At 28.6% G+C, this 15,996-nt stretch overlaps 3 protein-coding genes across 3 annotated transcripts; 1 reads left to right on the forward strand and 2 right to left on the reverse strand.

Annotated features, from left to right (window-relative positions):
* Positions 1-4,677: 4,677 nt before the first annotated feature.
* LOC108344669 (peroxiredoxin-2B) lies at positions 4,678-6,616 on the reverse strand. Its single transcript, XM_017583113.2, has 3 exons — positions 6,303-6,616; positions 5,749-5,828; positions 4,678-5,097 (listed from the first exon to the last, which is right to left on the reverse strand). Exons 1-3 carry the CDS (start codon positions 6,455-6,457, stop codon positions 4,844-4,846), a joined length of 489 nt encoding a protein of 162 aa, XP_017438602.1. The 5' UTR covers positions 6,458-6,616; the 3' UTR covers positions 4,678-4,843.
* A 965-nt stretch (positions 6,617-7,581) lies between these two features.
* Positions 7,582-9,538, forward strand: LOC108344854 (DNA-directed RNA polymerases II and IV subunit 5A). Its single transcript, XM_017583371.2, has 3 exons — positions 7,582-8,061; positions 8,504-8,617; positions 9,288-9,538. The coding sequence occupies exons 1-3, from the start codon at positions 7,681-7,683 to the stop codon at positions 9,411-9,413; spliced, it is 621 nt and encodes a 206-aa protein (XP_017438860.1). The 5' UTR covers positions 7,582-7,680; the 3' UTR covers positions 9,414-9,538.
* A 1,186-nt stretch (positions 9,539-10,724) lies between these two features.
* LOC108345444 (bark storage protein A) lies at positions 10,725-13,132 on the reverse strand. Its single transcript, XM_017584038.2, has 5 exons — positions 12,923-13,132; positions 12,176-12,243; positions 11,930-12,085; positions 11,234-11,458; positions 10,725-11,144 (listed from the first exon to the last, which is right to left on the reverse strand). The coding sequence occupies exons 1-5, from the start codon at positions 13,089-13,091 to the stop codon at positions 10,809-10,811; spliced, it is 954 nt and encodes a 317-aa protein (XP_017439527.2). The 5' UTR covers positions 13,092-13,132; the 3' UTR covers positions 10,725-10,808.
* Positions 13,133-15,996: the final 2,864 nt, after the last annotated feature.

Genomic DNA, 15,996 nt, shown 5'->3' on the forward strand with positions numbered 1-15,996 from the left:
ATATAATATACAGAAAATAATTTCATAACAGATAGAATTATAAATTCAGTAAATGATACTTTTTTTTACAAAAAATTACGTAATAATAGGCTAAACAAATAATAAATATTTTTATTATTAAATTATGATTTTCAAAATTTATTTAGAATTAATCAGTGCATAAAAAAATATTAAATTGTTGTACTGTTTTCTCGGCAAACTCGATTTTGACCGATGATTACTTGGAGAAGAAGAATTCCAGTTTTGAGACATGAATAAAGTTGTTGTGTGCAGTAGTGACAGAACACAAACGACGAACAAAACGCACACATGTCAATACTTTTTCGTTTATTTTCAAACACCAATTTTTATATATAATCTGCTTTGCACTTATTTCGGTGCATTAACTATTAATCTAGCTCTTAAGCTCAATTTGATGAAGAAAGAGAAAACGAAAATGAGAATGATGATTATTATTGATAATAATAGAAAACAAAATTCACAACCCGACATATTCAAATTTATTGAACCGTTTGAAGTTGTTGTTTTGTCCCAATCTCAAACACTGCAGATAATAAATTAAAATTCATCAATACTTCATCATCAGACCATCTCATTATTTCCGTATTAAAATAATTCTTTAAAACTTTTTGAGGTTGCTTCAAATTATATAATTTTAGATAAAATTATTCATATATTTTAAAATAAGATTAAATATCTTTTTTGTAATCAAATTATTATAAAAAATAATGTTTCATCTTTAAAATAAAATATTTATTTTTCATATTTTAAAAGTTATATAAAACATTAATTTTCAAATGGTTGTTTTCCGTATAAGAAACAAAATTCTATCATAATATTCATCTATTCTTTCTTCTTAGTTTTTCATTTTTCAGATGTTAAAAATATTTTAACACTTAAGTCAGTTAAATATGTTCGATAGATTATCAGAATAAAATTTTGATTTCACACTAAATACAATCATTTATTCATTTATTTTACTTCTTTATTTATAATTTTGAAAACGAACTCTAATTTATAGAAATTACCTTATCAAAACTTAAAAACTAATAAATATGTTTTACCTATAATGTATTGGATTTGTATTAAAAGTAACCTTTTATTGTTTTTGAAAATTCTTGAATTCGCAATAAATGTAATTACTTATCTTTTTATTTTATTTTTGTATTTATAGATTTTAAAGGAAATTTTTAATTAAAACTAACTTGTAAAAGTGACTTAATCAAAATCTAAAGATTAATGAATATGTTTTACTTGTAATAATGTTGGATTTATGTTATTACTAACTAATATTTATACTATCCCAAAAACATTTAGTTTACATAAACTTAAAGTTAAGAGTAACATTTCACTCTTTTTGAAAATGTTGATCAAAGGGTCAATAATACGATTATATAGTATAACAATAGTTTAATTTAAATCATTTTTAGTAATCATTCAAAAAAAAAATTACACACATTTTTTTAATTTAAAAATATATATAATAGAAATTATAACAATAATAAAAAAAATAACAAAAGGAGTAAATATATTTTGAAAATTTTCAAAATCATTGTGATTATTTACTTTAAAATATTTAATACACATTCAAAGTAACAAAAACTAATTTCTTATAATTACACAATGCCTAAGATATAAAACAAAACAAGAAAAAAATATTTATTAAAGAATACTATAATTTCAATTAATCTATAACTAACTATATACAAAATAAATAAGAGTGACATAAACTTAATGTGAATAAAATAACAATATGTGTTCGTATATTTTTTAATGCAGTCAACACAAATCTCCAGATCCTACTAACTTGTGATGTAACACGTGAACTTGTTTGTAAAATACATGGTTGTACGAACTGTAAATATTCTTTTAGAAATGGATATAATATATTTTCTTTAAATTATTATAAAAATTATGTTTTATCTTTAAATTAAATTATAAAATACTTTGTAAAAAAAGTAAATAAAACATTATTCTAAATATAGAAATTATATTATAATGCATCGTAGAATTCATTACCTGGAACACTTAATTAACAAAAATAAATAAATGATATAGATTTAATTAAAGCATATAAAAAAACCATAAAATATTATTGAATAAAATATAAATAATTTTTAGTAATAATTTTGACCCAAATTTGAAAGTACAATAATTATAAATTTTTTTTTTCACGTCTACCTTTTCGTTATGAATCTTATAATAATAGTGCATTCATAGTGAATTTTAATATATTATTCAATATTATCATGTTTACAATATTTGTATTGGGATATATGCATTTCACGACATGTATTTTATTGTCATTTAACCTGATGATGTATTGTTTTTTATTTTTTTCTAAATTACACTAAAATTTAATTTTATTTTCAATTTCAATTTTTATTTTTTGTCCTTATTTATTTTTGAATAATTTTTTTCATGTTTTAACTTACGTTAACAATAATGAAGAATTAAATTAAAAAAAAGTTAAAGATAATTTAAAAATGAATAAATATAAGAAATACCTTTTAAGTGAGAGTTGAAAAAAAAAATCGTTGAATGAATGAGCAGAAAAAAAAGGTTTATTTTGTTTTTACATAGCTATAAGTGTTGAGAATAATAATTGATAAATAGATTAACCCTGAATAATGTTGTCCATCAGAAAACATATTTTAGCATTCATTTTCACGAAATCGAATTCTAAATAAAAAAAGTGTTACTGAGAAACTTATTCCGAATTCCGTTTCAAATTAACCAAATTTTTAACTGTAAATCCCGGTAAAGCTTTACAATTTATTTTCAAAAAGTTAATGAAAAATATAAATAATTTAAAAAATAAAAAAGAATCAACAAGAAATCGATGAATTGTAAATTTGACTACGATAAACTGAATTCTCAACTTAGAGGACAGAGGGACATGTTCATCTAATAAATTTTAGTTCATAAATAAAACAGAGCACTGTCAGTACATTTAAGAGTTTTCTTAACTCACAGTAAATTGAATTAATGTCTGCAAGTTGTTGTTTACTTAATAAATATATATTGTCAAAAAAATAATTAAGGAGAGATTAGAGAAGACTTTAAATATTTTCCCTATTTGTTTGATAGAGAATTAAGGGAAAAATAGATAAAATTCATGGACTCTACCATCTTTTATTTTATTTCTCATCTTTCATGATTTTGTGTAGGAAATATACCTTATGTTTTCTTAGGTTTAATTGTTGAGTCATTCTCCCTACACCTCACTGTCGTCCTGCATTTTCAAAATATATTTTAATTTCAAAGTATGCCCTTCAGCACACTCAACAAGAACATTTTGAATTTTTAAAAGGCTGACTAATTTTAAAACTTGAACTCTGCTGCATCTCACCCTCAAACTCTACACCCCCTTTTAAATCACTCCTCCCTCCTCCGCCCTCCCTCCTCTCCCATTGTTCTCTCCGGTCTCCTCTGCCCCTCTTTTCTCCTCCCTCTTGTGCCAAGCTGTTTGTGTTTCTCCTTCGTGCTTGATTTCTTACAAATCTCAGGTGTTTTCTGGTGTCCAGGTTAGTATCTTGATAAAATGTAGGTATTTGCTGTCATACAAATATATACATGTGCTTTTTGAGTTCGCTGGGGTGTTGGTCGCTGGAGAGCAGCTGCTTAAACGTCAGTGGTCGCAGACTTCCGCAGTTGGAAATATGGAAAGTAGGGAAACGACATATCGAGGGTTTCCCAGGCGGCTCACACTAACCGCACATCCATGTGCGTTAGTTGTCGCTGCATTTCGAATAGCGATTAGATTTGATTTCTAGGTTTTTTAATTTTTTTTATTAGGTTAATATATATTTATTTTATTAGGTTAGTATAATAAATTTAATTTTTTTTGTTAGTTGATAAATAAAATGTTTTCTTAATATATTTTTATTTATTTTATTTGTTAAATTTTGTTGAATTTGTTATTTTTTAACATATTATTATTTTCATAATATATTATTTATTATGTATTTAATTTTTTATGAAATTGAAATAATTATTAAATTTTTTATTGAATTAAATAATAATTATCATCTGTAAATTTTGTTAAATATTATTTTGAATTTATTTGTAATTATTTAATTATTATATATATGTATTTTTTTGAAATTTTATATTCTTTGATTACTTATTATTTGTTTGAATAAGTAATCACCAGATCTCACCCAACAATGCCACAGCACCACCAGATCTCCCATCACAGTCAGAGAATGATAACCACCAACTCAATACAGTAAAGGAGTGAAAAGAAAAACAAAAGCAGTGAACAGAGAATGCTAAGCTACAGTGAAACAGTGGAAGGAGTGAAAAGAAAAACAAAAGCAGTGAACAGAGAATGCTAAGCTACAGTGGAAACGAAGAAGATGACTGCAACTTAGGATTTATACCAAAAGAAATTTTAGTTGTTGACAGTTACAAAATATGGTTGGTGGTTAAGAAATATTAATTGATTAATTAAGTTTTGACTTTTTGTTAAATGAAGAGTAAAGAAATAAAATTGGGGATGCATGATGAAGATAGTGAGATGTAGGAAGAATCACTCTTAATTGTTTTCATATCCCACTTACACTGTTTTTTTCACCAGAAAACAGCAAATAGTAGACTGAGTAATGAATGGCAGAAAGAAGTGAAACATGATACTGATGTGAGTTGTTTTTAAACACCAACACCCCAAAACACTTGAAGCTAAAAAGTTTATTTATTTCCATAGCATGCACCACATCATGCCCTTGTAAAAGCACACAACACAATTACATCTATGAAAATGTTTGTACTAAAAGTTTTGGCATCAAAAGAGTCACAGGAACATGAAAGAACAAAGGTTCCTAAGCCACAACTGAAGGGTTTAAAGAGCCTTGATGATATCTTCAGCACTGGAGACAGTGAACTCTCCTGCATTTTCAACATTGGCAACCTTCACCTTCAGGTCTTCCACCAGCAGAGCAAACCTCCTAGACCTAACACCAAGCCCCTTCTCTGTCAGGTCAAGCTCAAGCCCAAGTGCATTGGTGTATTTCGCAGCACCATCTGCAAGAAACTTCACATGCTTGTTCTCTGGGAAAGTTTTCGCCCATGAGTTCATCACAAAGGGGTCATTCACTGCAACATAATCAAACCAAACTTCAAATTAGCCACTTCACAAACACTTTCGTTACTTGCATCATGATCACGATTTAACTCATTATTCACCAAGTGTCTGTCATAAAGTGTTCTACAATTTAATCTATATAACAAAAGAAGATAAGGAGAGTAAATAACCAAGGTCATTTATTCATCATAGTTGTGGTTTAACAATTTCAAATTCAAAATCATTGCATGCAAGCTTTTCCAGTTTTAAAGATGATAAGAACAAATCAACAATCAGTGGTTGGTTAGTATATTAACAACCAGACAACGAGCTATTTGGATTTAGGAATCCATTTTTACAAAGAAACCTGGTACATTGGAGCCTTGGAGGAGTCTTCTGGGCTCAAGAAGTGCAAAAATGTTGGTGAATTTCAACTTTCTAGACAAGTAACTTGTTGGAAGTTTAGATTAAACCATGCAACACTAAGAATTAGGAAGATTTTTCAAACGCAGGTCAACACATACCACAACACACTAAACCATCAGTATCAATTGATTGAGCAATTAACCATTCCGACTCAAATTAACCAATCAGCAACCCATTTCATATTTTTATGCTAATACTGATATTGAATTGCACATTAAAGTAGTAAAAAGAGTGATGTGTTCATCCTTTATACTTACCACTGATACAGATGATTTCATCCACACCCTTTCCTTTCAGCTCTTCTGCTCTCTCGATGAAGCCAGGCACGTGCTTCAAGCTGTTAAAAAGTCACAGATTAAGACCAAACTGTTTAAATACCACCACCTCTACTTTATGATCCAAAAAACCTCGCAATAATCGAAACAGCAAAGCACCCTCCAAAATTGGGGATCCAGGAACACATTCTCCAACACCCAATTCATCGTATAACTCCCACGTTTTATATTTTTCTGTCTAGGAGTCACTTTTATTTTTTGCTTTGTTAACACTCGACATCGACAAATTTTACTCAAAAGGGGAATTTTACCTTGAAACAAAAACTGGATAAGGAAAAAGAACAGAACTTTGAGCACCCCAGTTGTAAATTATCTTGAATCAATAAACATAAGTTCACATTTCATTAAAAATACTGAAACTTTGGGGGTCAAAAAGGTGAATCTGGTATACCCACGAAGGTTTTTCCGATTATTTTAACTTGTATGATTCAGATATGAAGATTGGAAAGCATAAAGAGAAAAGGGTAAACGAGGACCTGCATGTAGGAGTGAAGGCACCGGGAACACCAAAGATGATGACTTTCTTGCCAGCGGCAAGAGAGTGAATGGAAACAGATTGGGGTTTGTTTTCATCATCCAAATAAGCCAGAATGCCGTCTGGAATAGCATCTCCCACAGCAATTGGAGCCATATTCACGACGATGATTACGATGGAAATGGTGTACTATGAATTTGTGTTGTGCTATTCTTGCTTCACAAACTGGATCCAACCTATATAAGAAACAGTGCTGTGTATCAGTCAATCAGACATCGAAAGAACTGCCAATATGGAAGATTCTAGAAGGGAGGAGGCTGTGTGGAGTCACTAATGGTGGTATAAAAAAATAGTTTTTTTTAAACTAAAATATATATTATTTCTGATGTGAAAGCCATTTTAGAACTAATGATGACGATAATTCATTTGTCTCATTTTTTAATGAGATAATTTTATTTTTTAATAAAATAAAAATATTTATTTATTTACTTAAATAAATAAATAATTTCTTTTATTTAAAAATAACTAAATAATTTTTTAATAACTATTACACAAAATTTTTATTCTACTTTAAACAAAAATATATATACATATTTAAAATTATATTATTTTTCTACTCGTAATTAATAATTCCTAAATATAATAAATCACGTGCTTTTAGTATTCTTTATATTTTCTTTTAAGAAATTTATAAATATATTTACATACTCAAATATATACATATATTTTGAAGGGAATACTAATGGAAAAATATTTTGAATTGAAAAAAAAAAAATTATTCCTTTAAATATATTTTTATAAGAAAAATCCAATTCATTCAAATATCATTTTATATTCTTTTTAACATTAAGTTAATTTGATAATATTGTTTTTTTTTATTAAACTGTTTTTCTAATCCATCGTATAACTGAAATCATTAACAAATTTTAACCTACTTTACCCTTAAATCTATTTACTTTTACTCTAAAATATCTTAAGAAAAAGAGGTAAATTTTTCATTCAAGTACCTTCTATCTCTCAAATCAATTTGGAAAATTTTTTTTTAATAATTTTTTTTGACAAAATTTTAACAACAATCTATTGGTTCAGTTCAAATATACATTCCATTAAAACAGTGACACATTATCTCTGTTATAAAAAGATTATTAAATAATTGTTAAAATACCATGTTAAATCAATTTTATAGCCTAAAACTTTCCTGATAAAGTATAATCCAAACTAAATTTAACCCAAAAAAAAACTGAATTTATTTTGACCCAATTGGATTGGAAACCTATTACGGCGCGTATTCACCTTCATTTAAAAGAGCAAACTTTAGGGCAAACGAAGAAAGGTAACTTCGAAGAAGAGAATTTGGGAGCAAAAGCGAAGTGAAGGAGATGGTGCTTCCTGATGAAGAAATTTCGAGGCTCTTCCGAATCAGGAAGACGGTGATGCAGATGCTGAGGGACAGAGGCTTCCTGGTGGGGGACTTCGAGATCAACATGTCCAAGCACGAGTTCAAATCCAAGTACGGCGAGCACATGAAACGTGAGGACCTCGTCATCAACAAGTCCAAGAAGGACAACTCCGGCGACCAGATCTACGTCTTCTTCCCGGAGGAGGCCAAGGTCGGCGTCAAAACCATGAAGACTTACACTAACCGCATGAACTCCGAAAACGTCTACAGAGCCATTCTCGTCACTCAGACCAACCTTACCCCCTTCGCCAGAACCTGCATCAGCGAAATCTCTTCCAAATTTCACTTGGAGGTTTTTCAGGTTGCCTTCCCCTTCTCTTTCTCTGCCTCTTTCTCTTTCAATGTTTTATTCAAATTCACCCGTCGCAGACAGGGCGACGCGACCTGTGTATTGGCGGCGTCAACCACCCACTTTTTCATCTGGGTCGGGTATTCGGGTTTTAGGTTTTTCTTTCCTTCTCTTGTTTGTTTTAATTTATTGGGGTTCTGTTTAAGTAGAATAGTTTTTGTTTCTTTTGTAAAACATAACACTTTATAATCACTGAACTCTACTTATGAGCGTAGCCTGTAATGTAATAAACTAAATAATAATGATAGCAATAAATACAATAGTGTTGAAAAACATTAAGGTATTGTTGATTGTTATGATAGTTTCTTGGTATACTGTTATATGCATAACATTTTTATTCAATTTTGATTTTGTGCTTTGTGAATGTGAGTTTTATGTTGGAGGATTGTTTCAGGAGGCGGAGCTGCTGGTGAATATTAAAGAGCATGAACTTGTCCCTGAACATCAGGTTCTCACTGATGCTGAGAAGAAAACCTTGATTGAGAGATACACTGTGAAAGAAACTCAGGTTGGTGACTGTCTTCGCTTGGTGAAAATGTTCAGCGTGCCCTATCGATTTTTTCTGAGATTTTATAGTTTCAAACAATTGTTCTTTGGTGTTCTGAAATCATTAAAATAAGGGCTAGAATGATGGATGATCAGAAATTCAAGCACTGAAATATAATATATATTTTTCTTGTTTTTGGAAAATCGATTGAATGATACGAGAATGTTTTGTGGTTAATTTAGTGGGCGACGGATTCAGTTATATTTTTCCTTAACTTTGGTTAATTTTCAATGGGTTGAATAACCAACTTCATTCTTCCAAAAAAAATATATAAAAGAAACCAGATAAAATTGAGCAAAGTTAAGTAAAGATATGTGAAAAAGTCACTCAATCCTTTCCCCATTTAGTGTTTTACTCAAATTTTTGTCTAAGTTTAATTATAATGCATTAGTTTTCACTTTAGTTTTTTTATTATTATTATTATCCAATGGTGGATTCGTAAGATTGTTGATTTTTGTGAGGATTACTTTAAAATTCATATTTAGTGTAAAAATTTTAAACACTGAGTAAATTAAAAATTAAACTCTGGTTTATTTCTGTGTTTGTTTTGGGTTGCATATCTAGTATTGTTTTTCAAATTTCTGTTTGATGCTGACATGGTGCCTTTTTTTTTTGTGGGGGTGGATCTCAGCTACCTAGGATTCAGGTGACAGATCCTGTAGCAAGATATTATGGATTGAAACGTGGTCAAGTTGTGAAGATTATTCGGCCGAGTGAAACTGCTGGAAGATATGTTACATATAGATTTGTTGTATAAGAATGTTATAACTTATTGACTACATTACTTTTTAGGATATGTTGCATAGTAATGGACAGGGATGTGAAGCTTGTGGAATCAAAGTCCCATTTTTATATCGAAATTGATTGATGCTGTTATGAACAGTCGTGAGTGTGTTATATGGAGCTCTGTTTCTTTCCGTAATGTACCAATAATTTCTTTTGGTAATTCGGACGAGAGCAAGGGGAGGTTCATATATTTTGTCATTTCTGGAATGTTGTCTTCCTGAAGTTGGTTGCTTGTTCCTATTTCCCAATTGTCTATTTAGGTTGTTGATGTTGACTTAGATGCAAATCAAGGGATAGAGATGTGCATTTAGAGTTTCCTGCACTCCTTTCTCTGAACCTCGACGATACTCTTTCTCTCTTGCTTCTTTTCTCTCTTGCTTCTTTTCTCTCTCTCTGTTTGGCTCTCTCATTCTCCTTATTTCATCTCTAATCAATCCAATGTTTGATGAGAAGCGTGGTGTTTCAGTTTTGATTTGTTTGTCTTGATTCTGCATTTCTGTGAACAAATTTAGTTGAAATTGTGCTTTTAAGTTTGTTGCTTTAATTACTGATGATCAATTCTTAGTCAAATCCTCTTCTCACAATAATTGAAAGAACTTTTCTGGCTTTTAAAAGATAATTTGCACCCAAATTTATGTTACTGCAAGGACAGTTAAAGAAGATTTTTTTTGTTGTTTTTATTTTTTCGTTTTAGCAGTGATTTTTTAGCTGGTTGTATTATACAGAATCAAGATGTCCAAATTGTGTCCTTATGTAACTGCTTGTGCTCGTATTTAAGTTTTCTTTCTCAATAGTATATGGATCAGAAGAGAGAAAAATGGTATTATCAAACACCATTCAGCATTGTGAAACCTTTGTTTCTTTCTTTAACCAGCACTTTGACATGTATTCAAACTAACAAGGTAGCCATGTCTGTCAACATTTGCATCACCTTCTCAGAAAAACTATGAATAATAATTCAACACATGATTTATTTAAAATGTAAATAAATGAAAAGTTTAAAAGAGATAATATGTTATTTGAGTTTCTCCATATAACTAAATAAGGACGAAATCGAGTTCAAAACTAAAATTTAAAACCGTCTCACCTTTTATGTGATTGAAGGCAGAGAGAATCAATAGCAAAAAGTTATTGTTTCATAATATGAGAGAATTGTTTCAGTTTTTTTTTTAGGATAATTTATTTTTTCTATTTTTAGCAATTAAATTTTCATGCCATCTAATTATGGTGTGTATTCAAACAATTTTGGTTATGCTTTTATTTTCTAGCACACCACAATCGTGTAAACAACATCTATGAATTGGTAACACATTATTTGAAAGACATTAGACCACTAATTTAACTTTTTAAGAAAGATATTAGGCTACTAATTTAACAGGGATATGAACTTGACAAGAACTTCAAATGAATTCTGCGATGCTAAGGAGGCAAAAACGTTTATTTCATTGGACAATGCAGAACCTCCACCAGCTAAATCAGATAAAGCTCTAATGGCAACGAAGGGTTTCTTTTGTTGGAGGCAGACTAATGCAACAGCAGCACTTTCCATATCAATAGTAGTTGCATCAAATCTGGAGTACAAAAATTCTCTGTAAGCTTTGTTATCAACAAACACATTGGCTGCTACTCCTTTCTTCACTCTTGTCACAATAGGCTTCCTTGGCAAACATGTTGTGTTGACACAACTCTCCAATTTAACATTCTGCACAAAATGACTTTCTTTTTTGAGCTTTTCTTAGAAGCCAATTATAGGTAAATGATAATTAAGGTGAGTTTAATTAACTTAATTACCTTCAGTTTTCCTGCAATTTTAAAGTAAGTCTTGTCAACTGTAGTCCAGAAAATGTGGTGTCTAGCTTCTGGAATTCCATTCACAGGGAAAAGTTCTTCTGGTTGATACCACACTTTGTTCAAAAGATTTGTATCAGTGTTGAAATCTTTTGTGCTGTTACTGTAATCGGAAAACTCAAGATAACCAAATTTTGTGTTGAAATCTCCATTTTCTTCTCCTAACCTCTGCTCAATTATATTACAGAAAATCCAATCAAGTTATGTATACTTCATTATTTCAGTGTTTGCTCAAACTTTTCTAACACAGTTTTAAAAAGCACTTCAAAGGGCATAGTTTACTTTTAATGATTTCGTGCACTCACTTTTTGATTCTTGAGTACTACACACTACAATTGTTATATTCTATTTACTTTTCATATGATTTTAAGATGAGAAAAATATTATATATATATTGTTTTAAAATGGACTTTAAATTTAACTTATTTGTGATAGCTTGAACTTTAAACTTAATTCAATTTCACAAAATCAACTTCTCAGATGAAGTTTGCCTTTATTTATATACTATACATTTGGTCTTATCTCTTGTCAACATAAAGCTTTCAATATATATATATATATATATATATATATATATATATATATATATATATATATATATATATATATATATATATATATATATAGAATGGTTTGTACCTGCCAATGCCAAAGTCCTGTGTGTGCCCAATATTGTGGAATAGTGACATCTCCAATCTGGAGTTTAGGATTAGCATTTCCTGCAATTCCATAATGAAGAACTCCTTTCACATCAAATAAAGTAAGCAACAACAGGGTTGAAACACCTGCATTTAGCTACACAGAAACAAGCCAAAAGATTCAAAAAACAAAAGGAGAAATATAACCAAAAGTTTATATGAAGTGTAGAATAGAAAGCTTGTTTACCATTCCCAATCCACACATAACAACTACAACCCTCTTATTTTCCAATACACCAATACGAAAATGTTTTCCTGCATTGTCAAACGGAAAAATATCAAATATTTGGAAAATTTCTAACATTTTTATATTGTGCCGAATGCGTGCATTTTGTTTACTTTTATCATCTGTCATGACTGTATATTCTGAGCACTGTATTCAGGTTGAATAATAATGACAAATACATTCATTCTTTATAATATATATATATATATATATATGGGTTAATAGGTGAAGTTTAAGTCTAACTCAATCCCACAAAATCGGCTTGTAAGGTGAGATTTGCATCCACTTATATACTATAAATTGGTCTTATCTCTAGTCGTTGTGGAACTTCCAACACCACGCTGAAGTATATACATATCGAGCGTGAGACTAGGCATTAATGAGTAGTCTGATAGTGGTCCGATAGCGGGTGAAATAATATGTCCACACAAATCTTGTTAAGGTAGGCTCTAACAGTTGCTATGATACTATACCATGTTAAAAAGTAAACTTTCAAATCTAACTCAACCTCATAAAACCGGCTTATAAGGTGGTGTTTGTATCCATTTATATTATTATAAATTGGTGTTATATATATTCACATGTACATAGTTATATAAGAAAAAGAAAATTCACAGATATTTTATCTATATATGTTGTATGTGTGTTGGTATCCGATATACATTGAATACAAAACGTGTTCGAACTTCATAGCTAGGATGAAGTTACCTGCATAATTGAAGTAAGGAAAGTTGTGATGAGGTTGAAAGCTTGATGAACGAAGAAGAGGATCCAACTCAAAGGAATTTGGCACCACTATACCAATGTATGGTCCTTCACCATTGATAATGCTGATTTGTCTCCATGAAAGCTCAGAAATTGTACCATTTGCCATCATGATACTGCACAGTAACAACACAGATGAACCTAGTAACTTCATTCTCTTCAATGGTTACGTCTTTCAAGTTCTCAACAGATTTAAGGTTCCTTTTATAGATTAAAACAACACTCATATGGAACATATATCGGTCAACCACGTAAAAGATTAAATACACATCAAATTTTAAACTAAAAATGTCATTTTGCTGGTGACGTCTTAGTATAATTAATCATTGTTGATTTTGAAATAAACCATGAATGCATTTGGGAAGCAACAACGATCTCGTTTTCTTCATCTTTTATAATCAATTAAATATTTCAGACGTCACCCTCCTTGGTGAAACACGTACTTATTCATTTTTTTTTGTCTACTTTTCTTATGTTAGAAACAAATGATAAAATGACAATGGAGTTTTAAGTCTTGTTTCGGTTACAGGATCAATAAGAGTGAGTGTCAAGATGTTTGTCTTCACTGTTTGTCTTACCTCCATAAGATATTTTGATTTTCAAAGTTAGAAAATATTAGACTAATTTAGTAATTAATGTGCACCTATCATATTATCTTAAATTTATATTTATAAATTTTAAAATGAGCTTCAATAATCTAATAACTGTCCAACTCACATTGATTATAATTTGGTGTAAGCTGATCAATATCAAACTTAATTGTTATTTAAAAATGACAGTTATGTCAACAAGATACAACTGATTAATCTTTGAATGATTTAATAGATATTTCCTACTGTAAGAACCATCCAGTCTTAACTGAGGGAAAAATAATATGATGCAAGTTTTATAAAATAAACAAAGTAAAATAACTATGTTTATTCAACTTAATATATATATATATATAAATTTAATATATATATATATATATATATATATATTAATTCAGCTTGATATAAAAAATTATGTTGACTAAGTCTGATGATATATAAAAAAAAATTGTGTTGACTAAGCTTGATATAAAAAATTATGTTGATTTAGCTTGATATATATTTAAATAAGTACATTTTTTTCTGTCTCAATCATGATGTTTATCAACCAAAAATTTGATGACTTGATTTAAAAGAACATAAGAAAATTTAAAATTTTAGAAAATAACTGAAATACTTAATTTTTAAAAAAGAAATTAAATAATACTTCCACTTTTAGTTTTAATGTTTTGGTATATAAACTTTAACGCATATAAATGTTTCAATAAACTAATTTTATTTTATAACTTTTTAAAATTGTAATTATTATTTTTTTAAAATAATTAAGTCTTCTCATAAATTTATGAGTTGTCATAATTTAAATTATCATTTGAATCATAAACTAAATAAATCTAAATTCATTTTAGTTATAAACTAAATAGATCGAGTGAAAATAGATTTTATATAATTTATTAAACTATAAAATAATTTTTATTAAAAATAATTAGAAAAATAAATAATTTTTTTATGTTTTTTATTATATAAATAGATTATTTATAAATAATTTATTGAATTAAAAAGGTAGTTATTAAAAGAATAAAATTAAAAATAAATTTTTTATTATGAATAATAGTTTGAATTTAAAAAGATGAGTACTAAAGGGTAAAATTGAAAAAAAAGGAGATGAGGATACAACAAATAATTCTCATTATTGTAGAAGTACAGATATATTATAATAAATATCTCAAATAAAAAAATTATGAGTCGTTTTTCAATAAGGTTTAAGATATATTTTTCTTAGATGAATTCCAAAACTATAAAAACTTATTCATGCAGCCTGCAAAAGGTCTCTATCTTTGAAAAGGATGTAGCCAGAGGAAAAACTGATTGATGTAAGAATAATCAATCATCATCACTGATAAAGATAAAATGTTTAAAATTTGATGATAAAAAACTGCAGAAGATCTTGAATAACTTTTTTTACTAGCATTTTATGAATGACTTTAACGCTAGATTATTTTATTTTATTTAATTTTATTTTTACTAGTTGAAATATTTGAATATTAATAATACAGTTTTTTATTTAATACAAAAAATTAGTATAGAATACTATTTCATTTATAATATATTTATTATATATATATATATATATAATATTTTATTTTAAATTTTATGTTACTTTATTTTAAATTTAGTCATACATTATATTAAAATTGATATATTACATTTAAAAGTATGATGGACTCAATTTTGTCCTGTTTGTTTAAAAAATGGAAAATGATATTTCAATAACATCTTTTGACAACATTTAGACATTGGACATGTGTTTAATAATTGTTCTCAAATTACTTATAAGTGGACAAAATGTTGTCAAAACATGTTGTTAAAATATCATTTTCCTTAAAAAATAATGACAAAACAGGTTCGGATTTAACAAAAATTATCCTGACATGGTACTGGAACAAGCGTAAGTCCAATAAAGCACACGGTCCAAACCAATTGGGCTGAATACTATACAACATAAAGTGTCATATTGGCGTTGTTTTTAATTTCAATTGTATTGCTTCCTGCACCTCCATAGGTACTAACTCCACTCCCATATTAATAAGAGAAACTACTGCAGCACACCACTAAGGAAGACGAAAAGAGAATGTTGTAAAAAAAAAAGAGAGACTCATTCCAAAACGCATTTTATTTACACGTGTTTCAAAAAATGCATCCAAAAGGTGTTATATGCATTCTGAAAACTTTATTTTAAAAATCTCACCCCGAAAAGTTTGTTCTGAGATGTATTTAATGTATTTTGAAAATTTAATTTTTGAAAATTTTGTTTTGAAAATTTTATTCCGAGAATTCTGTTCTAGAAATACAGAATGATTATTTTGGAAATTCTCCGAAACATGTATTCCAGAAGCTTTTTAAAAAAAAATAAAAATTGAAGGGGTGCATGAAGAAGAAGTTTTGCGGGAGTGCAAGAAGTACAAGCCGATTTCATTTGTATCGGTATAT

Source organism: Vigna angularis, chromosome 8 (genome assembly GCF_016808095.1).
Source record: "Vigna angularis cultivar LongXiaoDou No.4 chromosome 8, ASM1680809v1, whole genome shotgun sequence".
Taxonomy (NCBI): Eukaryota; Viridiplantae; Streptophyta; class Magnoliopsida; order Fabales; family Fabaceae; genus Vigna; species Vigna angularis.